Below are 16,922 nucleotides of genomic sequence, written 5' to 3'. Positions count from 1 at the left end.
CCGTGCCCTTGAACCCTCACATCAGCTACGTAGGCAGACTTGATTTTATAGAAAGAGTGGCCCTGGGACTTGAGCCCAAGCCCACCTGGCTCGGAAGCCCCCTCCAAGCTGGGTGTGCAGGCTTAGCCTCTCAGCGCTGCCTGGTACCCCCAGCCCCAGTCCCAGCTCTGCCCTCCCAGGCCTCAGCTTCCCGGCCCCCTAGGGAGGAGAGGAGACCAGGTCTGTGATATCTGGATGGGCAGGACGGGGAGCGGGGGGGGGGAGGCCCACAGCAGGGAGCACCCCGTCCCGGGGCTTGGGCTGTGGGCTTCCTGATGTCTGCTGGGGGTCTGGCCCCCGACCCACGCCACCCCACCCCATTCCGCCCTCCCACCTCTTTTCTTGGGACACAGAGACACAGAGCTGCATCTCAGATTGCCTGTTCCACAATCATCCAATTACAGACAGGAACTTTTTATTAAAAGGAAAAGGCATCTCCAGCTCCCAGCTTTTGATGCGAGCTGTAGTAGTTCTCCCGGAGAAATTACCGACTCTCAGGAATCACCATGGTGCCCAGCGTCCCGTTCCTGTCAATTTCCTTCCCCATGCGTGTCAGCACTTTCATTATTTAAAAAGCATAAAGGAGAAGAACAGGGAAGAGGCGGCCCTCCACCTGGGAGCCTCATACTCGGCCGCCCTCTTTGCGTGCAGGGTGACGCCTTTCCTGGCAGCGGGTGGTTCTCGGCTTCTGCTCGCTTCCTGCCCCCCCAGGTCCCCGTGCGTCCCAGCTCCGTCCTCTCAGCAGGGGCAGCCCCACCCGTGCGGGGGGCGGGGGGCTGAGCTGGCACCGCCTGGCCGGGCACCCCACCTAGCACAACAGCCCCTTCTGAGGGCAGGACTGGCTCCGGGCAGACGACAAGCACCTGTGGATGACCACGGCGGCTGTGAGGGGACTTTTACCCGTCAACCTGGCTGGGCACCGCCCCCAGGCATTCCATCAGACCCTAATCTACGTGTGGCTCTGAAGGTCTTTTGTGGGTGTGACTGACGCTAGATGGTAGGAGAGAATCTGGGTGGGCCTGGGTCAATCGGTTGAAGGGCCTGAAAAGCAGAGCTGAGCCTTCACCGAGGGAGACATCCCACCTGTGGACGGCAGCCCAGCCCGTGCCTGAGGGTCCCACCTGCCCTGCGGACTCTGGACTGGCCCCGCCGCCCCACGGTCAAGTGAGCCAACTCCTGGGAACAAACTTCTCAGTGTCGACCTCCCCGGGCCTGCTTCTCGCCCAACATTGGCTGGTATTGGGTCCGAGCCCCCTCCAGGCCATGTCTCCATCTCTCTCAGGGACCTGGCATCCCCCATGAAGGCAGATGAGGTCGACCGCCCACCCAGCGAGGACGGCCCTCATTTCCAAGGTCTTGGGCCCCAGCATGGATTATATCACTGATGGCTCGCCCGTTTGGCAGACGGGGAACGTGAGGCTCAGAGAGACCAAGCTTATGACCCTGCAGCCAGGACTTGCCAGGGTCCCCTCCCAGCAGGGATCTTTCCCCACCCTCCAGGGATCCAGGGCCTGAGAAGCCCCCCTGGGCCCACAGGCCTCTGTGCGGGCTGAGTCCTGGCAGCAGACGAGTGCCCAGCACCCCCGCCACGCCCACCCCGGGGGGCAGTGGGTGGGAGAGTGTACAGGGGGTTCGGGGGCCTGTCCTCAGCTCAGCACGAACCGCGGCCCTTCCCACTCACTCCCACCGCAGGCTGTCTCAGGTCCCCAGAGACCCTTCAGTCTAGTCACTGGGTTCGAGGAGCCGGCCACCCTAAGCTGCTTCCCTCTGCAGCTTCATGATGTCTGCTGGGGGTCTGCCCCCCGACCCCACTGGGTTCTAGGAGCTGGCCACCCTGAGCTGCTTCCCTCTGCAGCCCCCCTCCAGCCAGCCCCAGCCGGCAGTGAAACAGCAGCACACACACGCCAAGAAGTTTCAGTGTTTTATTAACAAAATCTTACAAAAAGAGTCTGTCTTCAGGTAAGGTGGCAAGGGTGCACGCAGCCTGGCCTGACATTCAGGGCTTGATCCGTTGGGGGGACGGGGAGTTGGCCACACCCTCTTGAGGACCCTGGGGCCTCCCTGCTGCCTGCGCCAGCCTGGGAGTATGGGTTATGGCTTATGTGCAAAAATAAAATGTGGAGGAGCTGGCAGAGTCACCTGTAAGTGTCATTCCCCCGAAGCTGGGAACCCCCAGGGGACAGGCAGAAAGGGGAACCCCCACCAGGCCTGCTCGGGCTGCAGACACGAGTGGCCGGCCAGCACCAGGGTGTTGGTGCCCTGGCAGAGGCGGGGGTCCAGGCCTGGGCAACGGCAGGGCCTGGTAGAGGGCCCACATGAACCTCAGGAGCAAAGGCTGCCGGCTCTCCTGGGGCTGGGCTTGGGGCCGCCAGGTAGGGGCAGGGGCTCTGGCCTCAGCCCCAGGCCTCGTGGCAAGCTCTGGCAGGAGAGGATGGCTGCGCAGTGGGCAGCGGTTCCTGGGCTGGAGCGAGGCCGGGCCCGGGGTGGCGGCCCTGGGGGCGGGCGGGCCGGTGGGCGGCCAGCGGGGCGGGCATAGCGGCAGGCCCTGGCCCTCACGCTGGCCCGTCTTCACCACCAGCCTCTCGCCGGCCTCAGACTTCTCCTCTCATGCAGGCAGCTTGCAGGGGGAGAGGAGAGGAGACACTGCCAGGCACAGCAGCAAAGGCTCCGCAGGAGCCTTGAGACCTGAAAGGAAGGAAGACGCGGATGGCCAGGGACTCAGGAACAGGCCAAGGCCAGGAGGGGCTGCACGGGAAGGACATGCGGTGGACGTCACGGGGCTGCTCTCCCATGGCTGCTTCTCAGCTCACCCAGAGGACTGGAGGGGGGGGCCTGGGACCTGGGGGCTGGGGAGGAGCTTGAGGGCCCCGTGTGAGGACAGCCGAGGGACGGGGTCTCCTGCATTACCTGTTGTCACTCTCCTGGCTCCGAGGGCCGGCTGCTGCCTCAGCCGGATTTGAGGACTCAGGCCCTGTGGGACCTTCCACCTGCCACGGGTGAGTCATCGAGCGGGGCTCGGTCCCTCCCCAGGCTGGCATGAATCAGTGGTGCTGAGGCGAGAGAGAAAACACGGTCCGTGTGAGAGCTGGCTCAGCAAACTCCCCCAGCCCTGCTCCCACCCCAGCCCCCTCTCCCTGATCCCCGGGCTCTCTGCTCCTTCCCCGCCTCCCCACCATGTCCCCCACCCCCCACCCCATCCCGGCTGCTAACTTGCTGGGGATGCGGATGCCCCAGGGCCTCGTGGGCTGGCCTGGAAAGTGGGCTTGGCCCGGGGCCCTCCCGGCTCTACGGCGCCCCCTGGCGGTGGTGCCATGGGGCAGGGGCTCACCTGAGGGGCCAGGAGGCACCAGGACGCCAGGTCTGTTGCTGCCACTGCTGCTGCTGCCTTTTTGGCTTCGGCTCTCTTCCAGGGGAGGGAGCCACACTGCCCGAGGCTGGCCAGCTGCCCTGGGCGGTGGCAGGGGTGCCAGTCGGCTACGAGGCGACTGCCAGGAGAGGCGGCTTCCCAGAAGCCCAGGCTCCTGGGGCACTGGTTCCGCCAGAGCTTCCGCTCTGGGGTGTCCCTTGAGCTTGGTGCCTGTTGGCCCGTGCCATCTGGATACTGGGTTTCTGAGTGCCCAGAGGGCCAGGACACAGCAGGACGAGGCCGCTGTCATGGCCTGAGAGTACGGAGGGTGGGGTCGCTGGCCCAGGCCGGCCCATGCTGGGGAAGACAGACCAAGGGAGGGTGAGAGGGGCAGGGCCCCGCAGGGAAGGGGAGCCCCTTTGGTGTTTGGGGGATGCTGCCCACATCTGAATCACACGTGTCTGTTAGAGTCAGGCTAGGAGGCCGAGGCGGGTGTCCAGCTGCATGAGGACGAGGGCTCCCCCTGCAGGGGTCAGCCCGCTCAAAAGTCCCGGTGGGCAAAGGCCACGGCGGGCAGGCGGGGGGCCGGCGCCCTCTATTCGGGCTGGGTCCGGTCACTGGCTACAGACTCGCTGGTGAGGGCTGGCGTGAGGGCCTCGCTCTCCTCCTCGGCGGGCAGGCGGGGGCCGGTGGGCTCGGCCACCTGCGCCAGGCCGTCCTGCACCTCCATGCCCTTCTGGATAAGCTGCTCCAGGGTCCTGGGCAGCGGGGGCCGCAGGAAGCGCTTGAGCTTGGGCTGCAGGGTGCCCACCACGTACTGGATGATCTCCTCTTCCTCGGCATCCACGTGCAGCGTCTGGTACAGGTCCCGCTTGCGCCACAGGAACTGGTCCAGTGGCTCTCCCTGCTTCTGCGGCAGGTCCAGCTCACGCTGGATGGCCTCTCGTGACAGCGTGCCCTCGCTGTACTGCAGGAATTCCTTCTTGAACTCCACCCAGTTCTTCACCGAGCCCTGCTTGAACTCCCACCACTTCTTGGCCGGCCCATTCATGTGGTTCTGGATCTGTGACAGCCAGTACTCCTCGGAGCCGCCCACCTGGCGCAGGTACTCCTCCAGGTGGCTGAGGAACTCCCGCGGGTCCTCGAAGATCTGCGTGTCCACGCCGGGGCTTGGCTGCCCGTCCTCTCCCAGCCCCCAGGGTGGGTACTGCTGGGCCTCCACCGCCTCTTGTCCGGGCAGCTCGCCCGCGGCCGGTGGTGGGGTGATGGCATAGGGGCTGACCGTGTAGTCGTAGGTGTCAGCCTCGTTGCCGTAGCTCTCGGGACCCCCGACACCTACAGAGACGGTGTGGCGGGAGGGGTTGCCGCCAACCGGGTACTTGCCGCCCATGGACTCCAGGCGGTCGGCCCACCTCTCCAGCCGGTAGAAGACCTCCCGCCACACGTGCATCTCCCGCTTAACCCAGCGCTCCAGGTTGGCGATGGTCTCCTGGCAGCGGCACAGGCAGGCCTTGATGGACCTCTTCCAGCGCTGTGAGTCGCCCGTGGGCACGTACCCATCCAGGTTGCTCTCCAGCTTGCCCACCGAGCGGTGCAGTCCCTTCAGCTCCCGCTCCACCTGCTTGGACACCTCGGCCAGCAGGTGCCGGTGGGTCCTCCGCACGTGCTCCAGCATCTCGGCCCGGCACTTACCGATCTGCAGGATCACGTTGGGCTTGGCCACCGGCCCGCCGCGGGGCGCGGGGTAGGCGTGGAGGCCGCCGGTCGTCCTGCGGTCCAGCTCCATCTGCTCGCAGGTGGCGGCGGTGCTCGGACAGGCGGCGGGGGCGCAGAGGCTGCAAAGTCCTCTTGGGACCGACGAGGAGCGGCTGGGCGCCGGCTACGCGGAGCTGCGCGTGGCGGAGGCTCCCGCGGAACAGCGGCTGGCCCGGGCTGGTCTCGGCGGCCGCGGACCCGCAGGACCCGGCACCCGAGCTCTGCGCTCAGCCTCTCAGCCTCGGCCGCCGGCTCTTTATGCCGCCAGCGCGGGCCGTGGGCGGCCCCGTCGCCGAGCCCCGGCTCCCATTGGCCCGGGCGCAGGCTCCGCGCCCGCGCCCCCAGCCTGCCGGCCCGCCTCCCCGCGCCCACGCGCGCTCCCGGCGGAGGGAGGACCCACCCCCTGCACACCCGGCGGCGGCGGCGGCGGGGTGACTAATGCGCTCGCTCGCACCGCCCCCTCCCTGACCCATTCAGCCCGTGGGACCCAGCGACGGTACTGGGAACAGGCCTGCGACGGCCCCCCCTGCCAGCCAGCGCCGGGCAGGGAGGCGCGGTGAGCGCCCCGCTGCCCCCAGCCAGAGGTAAGGAGGGAGCCCCTTCCCCGGGCCTCAGGGTCAGCTCCCTCCTGTGTCTGCTGTGTCCTGACTGGGGCGGGGGGCGGGGGCGCTGGACTCTGCTCTCCTGGGCCGCCGGCCGCAGACCTGATCTTGCCCAGTCCCGCGTCTGCAGGATGTTCAGCCACAGGTGAGACGTGGCAACGACCCCAGTATTCAGACCCTCTTTCCCTTGGGCTGAAGACCTCCAGGAGTTTTCACGTCCACACACACTCGCAGGTGTCAGGTGTGAGCTCCCGGACGTGGCCTTGAGCTTCCGTCTATCCCCGCCCCGGGCGCCCTTGCGTCCAGGCCCTGGGCTGGTCCTGCGCCCCGGGTAAGGGACAGGCACCCAGGCCTTGGCTCTCCCAGGGCCCCTGGCCTTGGTGTGGGTGTGCGTCGCCTAGGTGGCAGGAGCTAGACAGGACTGCCCCATGCCCCGGCTCCCAGGTCTTTGCTGAGGCCCAAGACTTCTCCACTTAGTGCCTCCCGGGAAACCTGGCAGCTGCTCTCGGGGCAGGGTGGGTGGCGGGGGGATGTGGAGGAGACGGAGGGGCCCTCCACCCACTGCAGGGTGTAGGTCCTGAACCCCCAGGCCACAGCCCAACCGGTCAGAAGCTCCAAGACCTCTGGGCGGGAGTGGTGGGGGGGAGGGTGCTGGCAGCCTGATGCAGTCAGGAGAGGTAGAGAAGCAAAACACCATAAAAGGAACGGGGCTCCGGAAGCTGAGATTCCCGCGGGAGGGAGGCCCCTTCTGCCTCCCTGGCAACAGTGGTGGGGAGGGGCCCTCCCCCTGGGTCCCCTCCCCCCTGGGTCCCCATCACGATGGGTGTGGGCCCAGGTCCTCTGCTGCTCAGTGGGCACAGGGAGCACATACCTGCCCGTGGCCACACACAACCAAGGCCAGTCAAGACGCCCTAGCCGTGCTGCCCGTCTTCTGCTCTCACACGCACACTGCACACTCATCCCCCCTCCCCCACAGACATACTCATAGCTCCCCACCCACCCATCCTCCCCCCGCCCCCCCCCCCGTCCAGTCACCCCATCCACGCCCACCCCCTCACAGGCCCGCCAGCCCCCGGGTCTCAGCACACTCAAGGGCACGTGGGTACCCCTGCTCTGGAATCCCCACTCCCTGCCCCCCTTGGAGGCCCCTTCCCTGCCACCCCCTGCCGCTCTCCTGGGAGCACCGCCCCCCAGAGCCAATCTGCCACCTTCTTTCCCTCTCTGAGCTTCCACCCTTGGTGGGGGGAATGTCTCTGGCAGAAACTCCCCCAAAATCGCTCTCCCGGCATTTCTAATTAAAGGCAAGTGGGTGAGCAGAGAGGGGAGGGTGGAGGGGCAGCACGGAGCAGGGAGGGGGAGTCGGGCCAGAAGCTGCGAGAACAGGAATCCCGGAGCAGGAGACGGCGGCAGGCCCGAGCGTGCCTGTGCGTAAGATGCCTGTGCGGCGGCGAGCAGGCCGGTCACCGTGGGGCCTGAGTGGAGCCGCGAGCCCGCGACCACGTCTGGGTGAGCCCAGGCCTGCGTCCGAGGGCCCTGCTCTGGAAAGGCACGCGATGAGCCAGCTGGGCAGGGACCGCGCTCACACACCTGTGTCGTGTGTGCGCGCGCGCGTGCACACGCGTGCGGTGGGAGTGCCAGAGCCATCACTCGAGTGACCAGGAGCCACCCCTCCACCTCCTCCCACGGTTGACAAAGGCCATGTGGCCCCTGGGGTCCGGCACCCAGACCCGGGAGCCCTGACCAGCTGGGCGGCCCAGGCAGGAGATTGGAAGGGGAGGCACCCCCTTTGTGGGGGGAGGCAGGCAGGAGAGGGGATCGTAGGGCAGCCCAGCAGGCAAAGCTGGTCTTGACCCAGACCCTTGGTGGCCCCTCTGCATGGCCAGCCCAGCCTGACGTGTGTGTGTGGGGTCACAGCCCAGAGGCTGCACTCGCAAGGCCGCTGTGACAGGTGACAGGCCACAGCCGCTGCTCCGGGAACACCTAATCGCTGCCAGCTTTCACCCCAGAAGCCCTCAGCACACCCCACACTGCAGCCTCAGGCTCCACTCTTCTGCCTCCGGAAGGAGGCCTGGCCAGCTCCCGTGCCTCGGGGGGGGGCTGCCCCCACCCTGCTCCTCCGCGCCCCCCTCCCACAGGCAGCCTCACCCAGAGCAGGACGACTCAGGGCCGCAGGCCGAGGAGGGGCAGGCGGAGCGGGGAGCCCGGCCTGGGCCAGGAGGCAGGGGGCCTGGGCTTCCCCAGCTCTCAGAGCCAAGCTGGTCCGCTGCTCCTCAGGCCTGACAGCTCCTGAGGCCTCGCCTGCCTTAGAAGGTGGGGGCTTTGCGGGGGAGGGTGGGCAGGCGGGGTGACCGCAGGCGGGTCTGCCCGGCGCTGGGAACCAGGCAGCCCCCATTCCAGCCCCTCTGCCCCTCGGGCTCCGGGCTCCCAGACCCCAGGTGCTGCTCTCCTGATGCTAAGATGCTTATTTCGGGGGGGTCTCCCCCCAAGTCCACAGCCTCAGGAGACCCACCCCAAACAGAGCCTTGGGTCTCTCCACTTTCCCTGGACAGCCCCCTGCCTCCCAGCAGCTCCTGCCTTCCCAGGGCTGCTCTGCTCTGTGACCAAGTCCTCCCCGACGGGGCTCACCCCGGCCTCTGCAGACCCTCGGTGCCAGCCCCTGGGCCCGCAGAGGTGCTGGAGGTACCCCTCAGCAGGGCAGGACAGGCCGTGCAACCCGAGCCTCCCTCCCCGGCCCTCCTGGGGGCCGGAGCTGGCCTGCCCTCCAGCAGGGCCCTGGCCACAGTCCTGCGCCTCCCAGCCTCGCGTGAGCACCCAGTGCTCGCAGGAGCGCCTTGGGGCAGAGCTCCCGCATCTCCGGCACACACGCTCTCCCGGCCCAGCCCCGCCGATCGCGGCCGCCTGCCCAGGAGCCGCTGTGGCAGCTGCTCGCGGAGGAGAAGCTGGGCCAGGGCGGCTGTCCGCTGCTCACTCTCACCTGACCCTTCCTGCCTGGCTTTGGCCTGGGGTCCAAGTGCCCACCCTCCACATGTACCCACTGCCTGTCCTGCCGCCCAGTGGGACCGTCCTGGGTCATGTGGCCTCACTCTACCTCCTCGTGCCCGCCGGGAGCCTGCCAAAGGCATCTCCCGGCCCAGGCGTCCCGGTGCTGCAGGATCTGCCCACCTCGGCCGCAGCTGCTTCTGGCCGCTCGCCTGCCCCGGCTCCCCGCACCAGGCCACTCCTTCCTTCGGCCTGAATCCAGGCCTCCCTCGGTTGCTGCTTCCCTCTCGCTGGCTGCGACTCTGGCACCAGGGCCCGCGTCTGCACCTCACAGCTGAGTCGCCGGAGCCTGGAACAGAGCACACATTCGGGATGAGCCGTGGAACAGACAAAGTTTTGGGCCCTTCTCCCTCCCTTTCTGGTTGGGAAACATTTGGCCGTTGCCCACCTGAGCCTCAACTTTCCACCTGTAAAATGGGGTGACAGTGCCAGGGCCTGGCGTCCAGCGAGGCCGAGCGCTGGCCCTCTTGCCTCACCCGGTCCCTGCCCGAGGACTTCCCCCACCTCATCCTGCCGACAGCCTCCCGTCAGAGTGTCACTTCTGGGATCTGGGAGGTGGGACGTGGTCAGGACACCCTCCCTGTGGCCCCTGGGGAGGGGCTTCAGTGCTACTTCCTTGCTCTGCTCCCCGAGGCAGCACTGGGGCCAGGGATGTCTGCGCAGGCCCCGGTGATGAGGGGCGAGCAGAGGCGCCGGGGGAGCAGCTGGCAGAAGGGGTCTGAGCCCAGGCAGCTGGGAGGATGCCAGGCGCCCCACGGGTCTGCCCCCGCCATGGCTGGCATCCAGCCACCACCCTCCTCTGAGACCACCTGCAGCGGGGCCGGACATCGGAGAGGGAGAGACAGGGACAGGCAAGGGCCCGGTACACAGGGGTTGGAGCTGAGACCGGGAAAGAGAGCGTCCAGGTGGGAAATGGGGGAGCAGCAAGAGGGAGAGACGCCAGGGCTGGCGGGCTCCTGTCTCGGGAGATGTTCTCCCTCATCTCACAGAGGTTCTGTGAGGTGGGGGCCCTCCCCAGGCCCTGAGCCGGCAGGTGACACAGCTGGGGTCCCTCTGCCACACCTGCCCGAGATGTCTGCTGCAGCAGAGCAGGCCCTGAGAGACCCCGGGAGGCCAGGGCAGAACGGGGAGGGGTCTTGGGAGACCCGGCAGGGCAGGGCACACACTGACCTGAGACAGGAGCTGACGAGGGAGGGGGCTGGGCCCACCTCGGGGGCCGTGGGAAGCAGCGGCGCTGGGCCACGGGGAGGGCTCCGAGCGCCCAGAGCCGCAGGGACATTTTTTTCCCATCCTTGCCCCTCCTCCCGGACCTCCTCCTCTCTCCTGGTTTGGCGGGGCGCGCGCTGCGTCCCCGGAACAGGCAGCCTGTTCATTCCGGGCCTCCACACTCCAGACCGTCTTCCTCCTCCCTCCTGCCTTAGCGCCTCCCGGTCCGCTCTCCGAGGAAAATTTTGTATTTTTCTGATGATCCCGGCACGGTGGTGCCCGACCCGGCTGCTCCTTGCACCCTCCAGGCCAGGGGGCCGAGCCGCGGGGCCATAGGCACGGGGGTGGGGAGCCCATCCTCAAAGGACCTTCATTCCTCACCACCCCCAGCCATGGTAGAAGGGAAAGCAAGGCCCCGAGAGGGTCTGGGGCTGGTCTGAGCCCCTCAGCCGGGAAGCCAGAGCCAGGAAAGGCTGGTGAGAGGATGTGGGGCTGAGCCCGCCAGCTCCCGGCGGCGTCGTGAGCACGGTTCACCTCCTGCGTGACCGTGGGTGAGTCCCCTCTGCCCCGCCCCTCCCTGGCCTCAGTTTCCTCACCCATAGAGTGGGTACAGCCACAGCTCTGCCCTGCTCAGCTGTGAGGTGAGTCAGCCAATCAAACAACAGTTCCGGAGCCTGACTTGGCAGGAGCTGAGCAAGGTGAGGTAGCAGGGAAGTGCAGTTCGCCCCATGAAATAGGGCCATCACCGTGACCCCACACAGTCCCTGGAGGACGCTGGGCTGCGTGTGACCCTAGGCGTGCTGCCTGCTGGGCCACCAGCCTTGGCACTGCGGGCACCAGCAGGCCGTGCCTCTGCTCAGAGGCTCAGGCTTTTCAAGGAGCAGCTGCAGCTTCCAGGGTGCCTGCTGGGACATGAGCGAGGTGAGACGAAGGGAGGGAGGCCGTGTGGCTCCACCGGCGGGGGCTCGGGGTGGAGCCAGGAGGCAGGTGCGAGGGGCAGGAACACTGGACAGGGCTGAGGCCGAGGACGCCTCCGTGCATGCCACCCGCTGGGCGATCACCCACACGGCATCTGAAGTTAAATGTCCCCTCGGCTTGGCAGGTGCCCTGGCCGGGTCTGCGTGTGTCCACAGAGCCGGGACGGGAGTCAGGCACCTGCCTTCCCCCCCGCCCCTGCTTCTCCCCAAGGCATTGGCTGTGTCACCTGCAAATCACTTAACCCCTCTGTTCCCGCCATCCTCATCACACAACGGGGGTAGATGACGGTGGTGGGTGGTGAGGAGGAAAGGGCTGGACCTCTGAGGGCACCATTCCCACCACAGGAATGCCCCGGCCAGCCTGCCGCCCACCGCTCCTTGTTTAGCTCACAAAGGCCTGCCCAGTTTCGAAACCCAAGCATAGAAGCTCAGCACGGCTTACGTGGGGTCTACCTCTGAGCCAGGGTCACCACCTCCAGGAAGGCTTCCCAGCCTCCCAGTGTGGTGTTAACCCCGTCTTCTGTGAGCCTTGTCCTCCCTCTTACGTGCCCCCCTTGGAGCCCCTGAGCACGGCCTCTTCCTGCGTGTGCCAGTTTATGAGTGTGTTGTGAGTGTGAGAGTTTGAGAGCGTGTGTGTGTGTGTGTGTGTGTGTCAGTGTGTAAGAGTGTGTGTGCTCGGCTACCTCTTGATCTCTCCAGCCAAGGTGTGCTCCTGCTTGCTGACTGCCAGGCCCTGAGCTTGCTCTGGGCACATGAAGTGGACAGACCCCTGCTTCCTGCCCTGAAGAGTCTCCGTCCGGCCAGAGGTGCCCCCATACCCCAAGTGTGCCAGCAGCCCAGAGGGGCCCTGCCAGGCAGGGACAGCCTGAGGGTGAGTGGGGTGACGTGGGTGCAGGGGAGGCCGATGGGCTGGTTTGAGGGCTCTTTAAAGGGTCAGGGATGAGGGGAGAGCCACGGTCCCGGTGGCCCCGGTGGTCCCGGCCGTCAGGGGCGGGAGGAGCACGAGGGTTCGGCAGCTTGCCTCGGGGGCTGGAGCTGGGCGGCCGCCCCCTCCTCTCCACCCCACTGGGCGCCAGCCAGGCTGCATGCGGCCACCACCGCCTCCCTGGACGCCCAGGCGGGCCCAGATCGTGCAGCAGGAACCCCAAGGGTTGCTGGCCCCTCAGCCAGGATGAGTGGTTCTCTGCCAGCTGGCTCGGCTGGACGCCCCCGGAGCTGGGTGTTGAGGATGCCCGTGCCAGGGAGGGGGCGGCGGCTGCTGTCCTTCTGTTCCCTGTGTTTCCATTTCCATCTCAGAGCGGGCGCAGTGCGCCAGCCTCCACCGCTCACTTCCGGAGCCATAAAAGGAGAGAGGCTGAGAATAGCTGGTGTGACGGCACAAGGAGCTTCCCCACGCAGGTGCGGGCAGCAGGGCTGCCGCAGGGAAGGCCGGCTCTGTCCCAGCTCCTCCCCGGCCCGCGGCCCCTCCTCCACTCCCTCTGCTGCCTCTCCCTCCCCGCCCTGGGGGCTGGGGCCTGAGCCCCCCGCCCTTCAAGCTGCCTGCCCCACCTGGGCATCTCGTCCACGCCCACAGGCCACCTGGTCCAGCTGAGGCCTCTCTCCTGGGCTCCTGATCCCACAGCCGCCAACGCGGGTGCCCTGCCCAGCTGCAGGCTCCTGGGCGGCCCCAGGCTGGCGTCTTCCCCCACTACCCCCCACCCCCCGCCCTTGGAGGTGGGCACCTCCCTGTCTGCTGTCGGCCTCTCAGATGCCAGGCATGGGCCACGATGATCTTTGGCCCTCAGGGGCCCAGTGTCTGCCGGGCCTCAGCCTCCTGGCCCCAGGTCTCAGCTCGACATGTCCCTGGGCTGCCCCACAGGGTGCCTCGAGGGGCATCTGTCCCTGGGGCACTGTCCGCTCCCTCCAGCTCTGTGCTCTGCCGTTGCTGCCGCGTAGTTCTTACTAACTCTGAACAAAGGGCCTGTGCTTCTGTTCTGCCACGGACCCCGCCAATTATGCAGCCGGTCCCACCTGCCACGGTCCCCTTCTTGGTTCTGGGGTCTCTCTGGAAAGAGGGTCGACACAGAAGGCGTGCGGGAGAAGGGGCCCCACTGTGTGCCGAGCATTTCCCGGCACCTTGGAACAGGCTGGGCAAACCATCATTGTCACCCATTTTACAGATGAGGAACTTGAGGTGCAGAGAGGGTGGGGAATGTGCTTGGGGAACCGGCTGGTGAGCAAATGACCGAGACTCCTGGCCCTGAGGCCGATCCTGTCTGACTGTCCGCTGCCGTCGGCCACTGTCAAAGTCCAGGGTCGGGCTACTCCGGAAGCCCTCTGAGCCTCAGTTTCTTCAGCTGATGGGGGAGGGTTGCCCCTTGGAGGTTCAGGGTGGGGGCCAGGTCAGCAGGACACCTGACCCGCATGCCTTGTTCCAACCCACGTCCCCTCTTCTGCATCCTTGGTCCTAAGATCCGTGTCCAGGCAGGTGCCTGACCAGGGGGTGGCAGCGACCTCTGTAAGTGCTCCCTAGGGTGTGGAGGCCGCCGCGCCAGGTGGCTGGGGGAGCTCAGGGAGGATGATGACGTCTCGGACATTCGCCTGCCCTACCACATGCTGGTGCTGTGACTCTTCCTGGTTTGGGGGTGCCTGTCTGATCCCCACAGGCCAGGGCAGACCCCGGAGGCCCGCACAGACCACTAGGCTCCTTCCGCCATCCAGACACAGCACCCGCCTCCTCCTGTCCCCGCCTCCCTCCCCTGGCTGAGCTCCAGCGGGCTGTTAACCACGGCTGGCCCGGGAGACTGTGACGTCCCAAAAGTCAGGAATCGCCTGAGATGGCCGAGGAGCTGGGTGCACAGCCCAGACCGCCATGGGTGTCCCCACCCTCACCCCACTTCATGGATTCTTCTAAACACACCCTCACTCCTCCCTGGCCACGCAGACTGGGCATCAGGCCCCGGGGCGGGGGCGGGGCAGCACATCAGAGGACGGGCCCCTAAGAGAAGGCCCGGCACCAGGGCTGGGGGGCCGCAGGCTCAGGCCGGGCTGGGCCTCAGAGGGAGGAAGGGTAGAGCCAGCCGTCCTGGGGGTCGGCGCTGCCCACCAGCTCTGGAAGCAGGCCTGCCCTGCCCCGTGCTGGCACCGGCCCATGACTGCCCTGTGGACAGGTGTCCTCCCTGGAGGTGCTGCCCTTGCCCCTCAGCTGGAGGTGAGGGGCTCTGGGACCCCTAAGGTCTCGGGCGGAGGCAGGGGTGGGCTCCAGGGCCCTCCCCGCCGCGGCCCACTTGCCCAGACCCATGGCCGCCCCTGCCCTCTGCTCCCCTCCTGCCTGGGTCCCCGCCTGGCGCTCTCCTGCCACCCCCTCCACCACCATCATCATCACCACCATCATCACCACCATCATCATCACCACCGTCATCATCATCACCATGACCATCATCACCATCATCACCACCGTCATCACCAGCACCACCATCATCATCACCCTCATCATCACCACCATCACCACCATCATCACCATCACCACCTCCATCACAACCATCACCCTCACCATCCCCACTGTCTCAGTCAGCTCAGATCCCTGCAACAAAATACCACAGACCAGGTGGCTTAAACAACAGACATTTATTTCTCACAGTTCTGGAGGCTGGGAAGTCCAATATAAGGGTGCCAGCCCATTAGGTTTCTGGTGAGAGCTCTCTTGGCTAGTAGATGGCTGTCTTCTTGAAGTGTTCTCACAGGGCCTTTTCTTGGCTTGTAAGAAAGAGAGAAACTGAGAGCGATCATCCTCTTCTGATACAGGCATTAGTCCTATCAGGTTAGGGCCCCACTCTCATGACCTCCTCTCACCATAATTACCTCCTAAAAGCCCTATCTCCAAACACTGTCCTGCTGGGGTTAGGGCTTCATCACATGACTCTGGGCAGGGGGACACAATCCAGTCAACAGCACCCACCATCCCCAACATCACCACCACCGTTAAAACCACCACGAGCTCCTCACTGCCCCACTTTCAGCACCAGCACCCTTGCTACCACGCTACCTTCATCCCCGCCTTCCTCCACCCGGGCTGCTCTGAACAGAATACCACCGACGGGGTGCCTCGCAAACAACAGAAATTTTCTTCGCACCATTCTGGAGGCTGGAGATCCAAGGTCAGGGTGCCAGGGTGGTAGGGTTCTGGTGAAAGCCCTCTTCTTGGATGTGGGCCGCAGACCTCACTGTGTCCTCACGTGACGGAAGGGGCGAGGGGGCTATCTCGGGTCTCTTTTTTAAGGGCATTAATCCAAATCAAGGCTCCACCCTCATAACCTGATCACCTCTCAAAGCTCCCACCTCCAAATACCATCACCTTAGGGGTTAGGATTTCAACAGTTAAACTTGGGGGGGTTATACAAACATCCAGACCATAGCACCCCCCGTCACCAGCATCCTCATCCACTACCACTATTACTGTCACCTCTACCACACCCACCATCATAACCGTGACCTCCGCCATCAACCATCCCCACCGTCCTCTCCACCCCCATCACTCCTGTCACCAACGTCAAAGCCACCACCTCCACTGTGCACAGTACATACAACCATCACCACTGTCACTGTGTCCCGCCATCTCCTCTCCACCCCCCGTGACCACCGCACCCACCGCCATTCCCAGCACCACCATCGACATCACTATCACCACCTTCATCATCCACACGACCACCCTACCGAGCCTGCCCTCTGGCTGGCGGTGCACTTCACTGATGACGAGTGAGGGCCTCGAGGGAGGCAGACCTGGGCTCAGATTCCAGTCGTGCTCATTATTGTGGCCACGGCACTTGAACCCACCTTCCTAATTGGAGAAAAGGAGTTCACTGTCCAACTCCAGACCATTGCTTCCTATAAGGACAACTTTGCCCTCTGGGGGCAGTGGGAGGCTGTCTGTCCAGGTGGCCCCATTTCCAGCCCCCAGGAGAGTCTCCAAGGGGTGTCTGGATCATGGGATGACAGCTTGTGACCCAGTGGTCGGGCGAGGCCCTGTCGTCAAGTGTCTGGAAGATTCCGCGTTGTCGGACAGGTCAGATGCAACCGCAGCGTGGGCAGCTCGCGGACCCGGGGCAGGGCGTGGCTTCCAGCCCCCGTTCTTGCAAACAAGCTGGGAGGACCTTTGTGTCACTAAAGAAGAAAGTCCCTTCCGGTGAGAACCAGAGCTGAGGGGATGGTGAACTTCGAAGCGTTTGCTGAAATACCCATTTTGTGTTCTGACGTCCAACCTTCAGTCCTCTCGGTGAGAAACCACTGAACAAGGACTAGTGCTGCACAGGGTGGAGGTGACACGGGGCCGCGGGAGGCGAGGAGACGGGCACTGAACCAGGCCGGCCGGCGCCGCAAGCTCTAACCCTTAGCTGCTGCCCCACGGTCTCGTCCAGGCCTCCAGCTGGGGCGTAGCAGCAGCTGCCCACCCCCTTTGCCAGCCTGGGGCCCAGCAGCATCTCTCTGGCCGCCCAGGACCACCAGGCCTGAGCCTCAATGCCGAGGTCACCGCGCCTGCTGGCTGGGCCCCCCTGCTAGGATGGCGGGGCAGCGCAGACGCCCGCGTCTGGTGGACGGCGGCAACTCGAGGCCTCGTGGAATCCGCTGCAGAGCCTCCCGAGGACACCTGGACTCCTCTTTCGTCATTAGGAAGGATCGGCCAGTGGAGTGGCTGGCTCACGGAGAGCCCGGTGACATCACTGCGCCGCTTCGTTAATAAAGTGACGGAACAGATGCCCACTCGCCGGAGGCCGCAGCCGAGCCCCCTCCTCGGAGGAGAATCCTGGGGCCCGAGCTGCTTCCTAAGCTAATGGAGCCCTCCTTAGACCCCTCTTCCGACTGCCCCCTAGCCCCAGCCCTCTCGCCCTCCTCCGTTTCTCCATCTGCTGCTAGTGGGGCCTCAGCTTCCCCCTAGCTGTTGGCCAGGCTGCAGGTATGCTGCTCGTGGAGGAGAGATGGAGA

At 65.7% G+C, this 16,922-nt stretch overlaps 1 protein-coding gene and 1 long non-coding RNA gene across 2 annotated transcripts in view; one reads left to right on the top strand and one right to left on the bottom strand.

The window, feature by feature from the left end:
- The window catches only part of LOC309614984, a 51,710-nt gene that overhangs the window by 31,404 nt on the left and 3,384 nt on the right, over positions 1 to 16,922 (top strand). The window lies entirely within an intron of this gene.
- Positions 1,948 to 5,723, bottom strand: ARC (activity regulated cytoskeleton associated protein). The gene is made up of 3 exons (XM_082363996.1): positions 3,368 to 5,723; positions 2,947 to 3,089; positions 1,948 to 2,724 (listed from the first exon to the last, which is right to left on the bottom strand). Exon 1 carries the CDS (start codon positions 5,169 to 5,171, stop codon positions 3,981 to 3,983), a length of 1,191 nt encoding a protein of 396 aa, XP_082220122.1. The 5' UTR covers positions 5,172 to 5,723; the 3' UTR covers positions 1,948 to 2,724; positions 2,947 to 3,089; positions 3,368 to 3,980.

This window comes from Balaenoptera borealis (genome assembly GCF_965194805.1).
Source record: "Balaenoptera borealis genome assembly, chromosome: 17".
Lineage (NCBI taxonomy): Eukaryota > Metazoa > Chordata > Mammalia > Artiodactyla > Balaenopteridae > Balaenoptera > Balaenoptera borealis.
This window is presented reverse-complemented; position numbering and strand designations above follow the sequence as displayed.

What these genes read in the sequence shown, in the direction of transcription:
- ARC (XM_082363996.1), bottom strand. Translation starts at nt 5,171, where the DNA reads ATGGAGCTGGACCGCAGGACGACCGGCGGCCTCCACGCCTACCCCGCG.